This window comes from Glossina fuscipes, unplaced genomic scaffold (genome assembly GCF_014805625.2).
Source record: "Glossina fuscipes isolate IAEA_lab_2018 unplaced genomic scaffold, Yale_Gfus_2 251, whole genome shotgun sequence".
Taxonomy (NCBI): Eukaryota; Metazoa; Arthropoda; class Insecta; order Diptera; family Glossinidae; genus Glossina; species Glossina fuscipes.
Genome location: NW_023998594.1, coordinates 2,696 through 10,486, shown reverse-complemented (window position 1 = coordinate 10,486; position 7,791 = coordinate 2,696). Strand labels below are relative to the sequence as shown.

General features: G+C 35.5%; 3 protein-coding genes and 1 non-coding gene across 4 annotated transcripts; 2 read left to right on the top strand and 2 right to left on the bottom strand.

Annotated features, from left to right (window-relative positions):
- Window positions 1–18: 18 nt before the first annotated feature.
- On the bottom strand, window positions 19–1,019 carry LOC119642723 (probable cytochrome P450 6g2; the record flags this gene model as incomplete). The annotated part of the gene is made up of 1 exon (XM_038041989.1): window positions 19–1,019. A coding segment is annotated over exon 1 (1,000 nt), but the record flags the coding sequence as incomplete, so codon positions are not given.
- A 1,403-nt stretch (window positions 1,020–2,422) lies between these two features.
- Window positions 2,423–5,320, top strand: LOC119642721 (DNA replication factor Cdt1-like). The gene is made up of 3 exons (XM_038041987.1): window positions 2,423–2,626; window positions 2,845–3,470; window positions 3,831–5,320. The coding sequence occupies exons 1-3, from the start codon at window positions 2,546–2,548 to the stop codon at window positions 5,209–5,211; spliced, it is 2,088 nt and encodes a 695-aa protein (XP_037897915.1). The 5' UTR covers window positions 2,423–2,545; the 3' UTR covers window positions 5,212–5,320.
- Window positions 5,321–5,982: 662 nt separating this feature from the next.
- LOC119642724 lies at window positions 5,983–6,084 on the top strand. Its single transcript, XR_005248118.1, has one exon. It is a non-coding gene; the product is annotated as a U6atac minor spliceosomal RNA (small nuclear RNA).
- A 394-nt stretch (window positions 6,085–6,478) lies between these two features.
- LOC119642722 lies at window positions 6,479–7,096 on the bottom strand. The gene has a single exon (XM_038041988.1). It carries the CDS (start codon window positions 7,094–7,096, stop codon window positions 6,479–6,481), a length of 618 nt encoding a protein of 205 aa, XP_037897916.1.
- Window positions 7,097–7,791: the final 695 nt, after the last annotated feature.

Here is a 7,791-nt window from a genome sequence, read left to right as displayed (position 1 = left end):
TTGCGTAATCTCTCTTGCATTTCGGAGTGTTTTGCCAATTCGTATAAGCAAAAGACATTGTTGCCGAGGTTGACTCAAATCCAGCTGTAAAAAATAAAGCCGCCTGAGCAACCAAGACATCGCCTTCAAATTTGAAACCGTCCTGGCTTGACTGTGTCTTGCTTTGATTTTTTAATTCTATCAGGATATCGATTAAATCGTGACGTTTTATTCCCGATTTCTCTCGCTCCTCCAATATAGGATTCATTGTAGACCGCAAAAATTCCGTTTGCTCCGTTGAAACAACTTTCAGACCCAAATACGGCATTAAATATGGCAAGAAAAAGACGACCCTAAAAGTTAAGGCACGTTTGGTACTAAAATGAAATATTTCACGACCGTTGCGACGAAATTCTCCATTTGGATATTTAAAAGAATTCGCTTGAATACCGAAAGCCACAGTTGCAATAACATCCGTGGTATATAATGCGCAAAGTTCCTTAAGCTCCAGTTCAAAACTATTGTTGTTATTTAAAGGAATTTTCAAGAGATATTCATTAAGATTAAGTCCCACTTCTTCAACCAGAGGGAACATTTGCTTCATTTTCCAGCTCGTAAAGAAAGGAGTCAGTTTAGAACGCACTTCCTTCCAAAAAGGATTTTTGAGAAAGAATAAATTCCGAGAGGCGAGAGGGTCGCCGTAATAATCCGTGTTTAAAAAACGATTAGAAAATTTTGGAAAATCCTTACTTAGAATTCGTTTTATTAGCTCAGGATCGCGCAGTAGCAAAGCAGGACGGTCAAAAATATATATGCCAACGAAAGGTTTGTCACCAGCTGCGGGATAGTTGTAAATCGTTTGCATCATATGAGCAGAAGCGCATTGCATGCGCAACAAAGGTCCTAGATTACCTACTATAGGAGTGGGTTTGACGTAGACGACACCGTGGCGCAACCAATACCGATAACGAAACGTTAGATGAACATATAAAAGCGCTACTAGTAGTAACAGCAAAGCTAAAGTTATTTCGAACCACATTCTTTCGAAACGAAAAATTTGTTACTAATACTTTATGCAAACTTTTAATGTTATATAAAGCTCTAGCAAATTTAAAATTTGACCCCAATAAATATTTTCAATTATTATATCTACTATTTGAAATATTTTTAAATAACAAACGCATTGTTCACAGATATTTTTACATCATGTTAAGTATTCAGCTCTCCATTACGCTGGCGCCATGGATTCTACTACTAGTTTCAACACTGATTTTTATTTTTGGCAAAATAGAAATTGGCCTTTCATCCATCCTCTACTGTCGTTCTTACTTACCCTTCTTAAATATATCATTTGAAGAATTGTTCTTGTCGCTACATAGACATCGTGCCCCTAGTCCATTAGCGTCTAGTAGGATAAAAGACTTAGGATTAATATTATTTCTTTCACTCTTTTATAACAATTAAAATGAGACATTAAAGACTTTAATGGTAAGAGTACGCGAAATTCGGCCTCAGCCAAACATAACTTTCTTACTTGTTGTTATCTATCTAGAGTTTTGGTTTGATTTAAAATTATCGTATCAAATTTCCGCGTCGAGTCATTATTTTGTAAAAGGTTTTAGTATAAAATGTCACGGCATTTACAATTAACTTAGAATTAATACACTTGCCTTGTCGCTTTCTACTCTCCAAGCCCAAAAGGCGATGTCCACCATACCTATCTCAGGACTAACGCATTTTTAGACAGATAATATATCTTCATTTGAGGGATGCATAAAATAGTTTTAAACATTCAGTCTTGTTTATGTTATGATTAATAAAAAAAATTTAATCGCTTGTGACTTTTTGTCAGCATAACGAGTTTTTCGTAAAGTAAATGTGGAAAATTGCAATATTCAATCTTCCATAATTAGTGAGTAATGAGCAAAATCCACAAAATTGCGTTTAGAAAAATGTAGTTGCGTTACGTATCACTGCGGGCTTTTGTTGTACCACATTTTGTCCCAGTTGCAATACAAAACTCAGGCGCAAAAACTTCCCATGTTTCCAATTACGGAAAAGAAACATGGCAGACGTATAACTCGGAAATGGCAATAAAATATTAATTGAAATAAGACGAAGGAACATAAGAAAAAAACGAAAGAAAATACCATAACCTAAACTGATGTCTAACTTTATTAAAACACAAAAAAAGAATTTCTCAACCTTTCCAACTTGGCACGACGAATCATCTGTCATCGATCCGCTAATTTGAAAAACAGGCGTTTGAAGCGAAGAAATAAATTCGACGAGTTGTCTGTTGTTCAGTTGCTGATCTACAGAAGAAGATGAAGAAGAAGAAACAGCTGTTTTATATTAACAAACTGAGTTTCAGCACTCGCTGAACATATGTCCTTATAATGTAAAGTCACAAAGATGACTGTTTGTGAACGTTTCTTTTTTTGGAGGGAAAATTTGCGAGCAAGTATTTAAGTGATGGGCTTTGCAGTGTGTTTCTCCGATGTTCATCTACTTGAAGTTGTAAACTTAATTATTATAAAACACAGCAAGTGAGAAAGGAATAATAATGGCGCAATCTTCAATAACATCATATTTTTCAACTCGTAAAAGAGCCGTAGCTGAGGATATTATTAACACAAAGACACGGGTATGTACTCATTTTACTATATGCATATTGGAAAATACCTTAATTGCATAAAACTGAAAAGTTTTGAAGATGTCGGCTTGCAGCATTCGCAACTGAGACGAAAAAATTAATTTTAGAAATTTTTCTTCCTTGAGGAAGAAGCAGAGGATAAAAGTATTATTAAAATTTCTTTGCATGATATTTAATAATTTTGTGGTTTGTTTTTGTCTTTGTCGCAGAATGTTGACAGTGAGCTGCAGAAATATTATGATGTGCCAAACCTTAAGCAGCAAACGGGAATGCGCACCCGTTCTGGACGTGTGATTAAACGCACTGGCTTTCAAGATACCATTGAAATAACGGAGTGTCATGTTTCTCCTCGCAAAATAAGCAAAGTTGAAGGAGTAAGCAAAGATCAGAAAAAGGTTCCGATATTCTCAAAAAAAGGTTGTTTGTCGCCAAGAACGACCGTGAGAACTGTTGCCAAGAGTAAACAGAAATTGAATGAAATAGCACTCTGCCCTGCCAACACCATATCGGCAACAGATTCAGCAACGAAAAATGATGCCTTTCCTAATGAAAAGTCTCTTAGGACACCTACCAAGCAGGTTATAAAAATTTGTGGGCCACCAAAACCAGTGGAATCGAAGTTGCTGGTTAAGAAGGAACTTAATTACGATGAGATTAACAAAAAAATATCGAAAAGCGTTAAATTGCAAGAGCTTAAGGCTTCGCTCAAAAGAATACAAGACATTGAAAAAACACGCAAGATTCAAGAAGAAAGGGGACGAGCAGTGCCTTCAAAAAAAATCTCAGTCGCGCAGTTAAAGGAATTTGACATCAGTCAATTGGAAGTGTTTAGTAGGTAAGGTGAATTCTTTTAACATGGTAAAGAATTGAATATTTTAACTTGCTACTATGCACAGATACCTCTACTGTTCGCTTGAAAAAAACTTCTCTCGAAGATACTTGCGCTTTCAAACCTTTTTTTATATTGCATTACCAATGAAATATTTTCCTTTAGAAAACCAAGTGTTAGGCAACAAGTATGCCATTTTTTAATTCCATTGCATTCTATAAGAAATATTAGCTATGAAGCGCATTTTCGATGAAAAGTAGTCTGAATTGTGTCAGATATGTGCCACGCTTATGACGAATATCTGAGAAGATATCTACAATTTTCGAGTCAAGAAAGTTCACAATACTTAACAATAATTTATTTCAGCCCCTCCAAAATGTTGAAGACACCTACTAATACGCCGCCATCGACACCCGGTAAAAATGAGCTTATGTCAACACGCCATACCGACGTTTCAAAAAGTCTTCTATTTAGTCCTTCTAAGGACGATTCACCTTCCAAGATGGTTGTAGTGCCGGCATATCAGCGTTTTCTGAATTTGACTAAAGTTGAGAAATATGACCAACTATACTTACCATTTAAATATCGTCATTTATTGGAGATTTTCAAAGGTTTGGACACAGTTTGCGCTATGTTTCATAATCGAAAGGAATGCATTACATTCAAGAAACTAAAACCAACGGTACAGCGAATGTTACGTAAAAATTTCAATGAAAAACATCTGGCTCAAATCAAAACTATTTCACCGGACGCTTACACATTCACCCAAACGAAAATGCGTAATTATGGATCTACATCTAAGGCTGATTACTTTCAGTTGGTCATAACACCGAAACTTAGAAATGTGGCTGAACCGCAAACATTGTGTAAAGTTGACGAAAATGATATATTGGTCGCGGCGGAAAATAGTGCCATGAATCCACAAATAATAACCCAACGCTTGCAACATTTTCACTTTGGACTATTACAACGAGTAAAAGACGAACATGATAAATTTTTGAAATCATTAAATCCACCGCTTTCCATACCCAAAGGAAAAGTTACACGTTGGCATCCAGATTTTGATTTAGAAAATTGTCCAGATATTGAATTAGCACATTTGCCGCAACCACCAAACGTGCAAAAGTATTCTTCGGCTAAAGATATTTTGTTGACAAGTCGTAATTTATTTCATAGCAACATTCGTGAAGGAAAGGTAGTGGAATTCGATGAGAATAAACTGAATCAAACCGAAGAAACAATAAATCTTACCAAACAGCAAGGTTTCAATGATAACAGCAACGCTGAGACAGGAATTGAGACAAAAGAAGAAAATAAAACAGCGGATCCTGTAAAAACTACTGATTTACTGAAAGGCATTCCCAAAGCGTTGTTGGATAAAATTCGGGCCAAGGAGGCAGCAAATGCAATAGAGGCGATGACTCGACGACCTTCGCAAACTCAGGAAGCTGCGCAGTATTCACGTCTACCCGAGCTGGCACGTTATTTGCGTAATGTTTTTGTCACTGAACGTAAAGGAGTTTTAACTCAGGAATTTATTATTAAGAAAGTTCAAAATAGTTTTCGAGCTTGTCTCAGTTCACAAGAGATACAGCATCATTTACAATTGATAGCCAAGGAAATGCCAACATGGTTAGCGTTTCATGACGTTCGTAAAACTATGTATTTGAAGATCAACAAGGAAATGGAATTGGCTGAAGTGATCGAACGTCTAGAGTCCGTGGCAAACGGCAAATGTAAAATTTAGTATAACATTGAAGAAGTACTGAATGATAACTTAATTTGACTTAAATGTTTTATGTTTTATTTTCATTTGTCTTCATTCTACCATAATGAGCATTAAATTTGCGCAAGCATTCTACTTGTTTCTTACTTTCTTACTTTGCTTGTCATCAATGATGAACAGAAATATATAAGGCGATATTCCAAATGCTATGTAGATAAAGATTATCAAGAGGGAAAACAGGCATATTTAGGTTTGGTGAAATTTCGATTTATTGCCAGAATAACACACAAACCGATAAAATATATCCCTTCGTTAACTTATATGAATTTTGGCGGGACCAAAGCTTAGTAAAGGAAAAGGAAAAGTTACGACAAGGTTGTATTCGTGGGCTTAACTCTCAGTGTAGCCGTAGTGAAGTTGGTAAAGAAATACCAATGGGCGATTGAACACACAGCCACTAGGATTCGCCTACTCTTCCCCTATCCATCGCCGTGTTACATTAATGGCCGACGACATCCTCTGAGTAATCGTTGATAAAAATGAAAGAACAGGATCGAGGAATCTCATGAGGAATAAATTTGAATACTTTTGATCAATTTTTGAATATCAATTTCGTAAGCTTCTTAACGATATCCTATAGAAGAAAGTACTGTAGAAGTCCCAGATTTCATTTCATTTTATATGCGTGCTAAGTACCACGTCTCTGTGGTTGTTTTCATTCGTCGTTATAATTCTCAGATATTTTTTCTTTTAAAATTAATTATATATATGAGCTTTTGCTCTTGTAGGAGCGTGTAGTTTGAAAGGAGAGCAAGTTAGCACTCCCCTAGACAAGGATGGAATCACATAAATGACTGGAAAAGGCACTAGACGAGTTCCAGTCGACAATTTTTTACAAACAAGCTTCTATAAATGATTATTAAAAATGCTTGTTGACGGACAGAGGAAGATTGGTTAGTTAATTGGAAATCGGTGAAAACAATTTCAAACTACACCAGAAAAAAAAAAACAGGCGCTTCGGTCAGCAAAATAATATTGCACCTTAATAAATATTTCTGGTTTTTACATTCCTGACAACTATTAAACTTACGTGCCATTCGAACGTTTAACAAAGCAAGGACGTTCTAGAGAAATATTTCGACATTAGCGCAATTTTTTAATTAACAACTTAACGAACTAAAATAAGTCCCTAATAAAACACATTTGCAATTAGAAAAATACCAAATGCTGATGCACGCAATACTGTAGACGATAAGGGAACCAATATGAATTTTACAAAATGATATGCTTATTCTTCGTTGCTGCTATTAGTAGTCGTTGAGGAGTTAGTTTCATCATCATCCAGAAGTGGTGTATCTTTCTGTCCAGATTGTTCCTCCCCTTCATCATTAAAGATTTGCGTTAGCATTTCCACCAAATTTTTGGATTCTTCGAATAATTTCTGCGAAGTTACTATTTCATCTCGTAAACATTCAATGCGTTCTTGTAACTGTTGGTTTTCTTCTAAAGTAATATCTAATGCTTCCTGCCTTTTGATTGCCAATCTTTCCCAATAGTAATCGCTTAATTTATCCTCAGTGCTGGTGAGATCTTTTTCAGTGATTCTCTTTTTCGTCACTTCGTGATCATCTGCATTACATTGAGAACTGGTTCGAGTTTCAAGGCTTTTGCTGTCTGTTTCTTTACGTTTGAGTGCCAATGTATCACTATCGCTTTGGGAATCTATTGTCGACTTTAAACGATTTAATTTATCCAGAACGGGCCTGCCGGTAAGATGTTCGTTGTCGGTAGCCAAAACTTGTACGATCTGCAAAGTTCTACGTTGATTTTTGAGGTGTTCTTCGGTCTCTTCGGTCACTGATTTTTTTCGAGTAAGGACACTACTTGTTCGACAGTTGCTAGACATCTTAGAACGGAAACCAATAATATGGATATCACTTTTTCACGAATATTCTATAGCCTTTGGATTCTTTGAATTCTTTGATTTCTTTGATGTATTTTTATTGTGTGGTTTGCTGTTTCGTTTAATGTGAAGTTGGCTGTTAACTGCATATATCGTATATAAACAAAACATAATATACCGTACATACGATAAAGTAACTTTTAGCTATTGTAGGTAGCATTACCCTCAATAAAACTATCACTTTTTCACTGATTTTCCACACAAAACTTATTAACACTGCATTAAATGATTGCGTTCGTTTTTCTTTTTTGGTAATGTTTTGTAGATAAAGCATAAGAAAGAATGCTGGGAACAAACAAATCACACAAATGGATGTTAACTAATCTCGGTTTTGGTCTTTCAAATACAAAATTACATGAATTCGTAGGTAATAACACTCATAAACACAATTTCTTATGCAACAAGTAAAAGCACCAAAATCGTTCAAGGCTGATTCTTAGATACGCCACTTCGCTTAATGCATTCATACACCTGTTTGCACTATAACACGCCAAAAATTACATAGTGCTAACTTTTATGCTACGTTGCTACTAAGGAGCCATTTCCATTATAAAATATTTAAAACATGCTTTTTGGCATATAAAATTCAATATATCACACCAGTCCGTATGTGCGGTCATGTATAAAAAATAGATCAG

Coding starts and splice junctions, on each gene's coding strand:
- LOC119642721 (XM_038041987.1), top strand. CDS start 2,546: ATGGCGCAATCTTCAATAACATCATATTTTTCAACTCGTAAAAGAGCC. Junction 2,627..2,844: donor TTATTAACACAAAGACACGG/GTATGTACTCAT, acceptor TCTTTGTCGCAG/AATGTTGACAGTGAGCTGCA. Junction 3,471..3,830: donor CAATTGGAAGTGTTTAGTAG/GTAAGGTGAATT, acceptor AATTTATTTCAG/CCCCTCCAAAATGTTGAAGA.
- LOC119642722 (XM_038041988.1), bottom strand. CDS start 7,096: ATGTCTAGCAACTGTCGAACAAGTAGTGTCCTTACTCGAAAAAAATCA.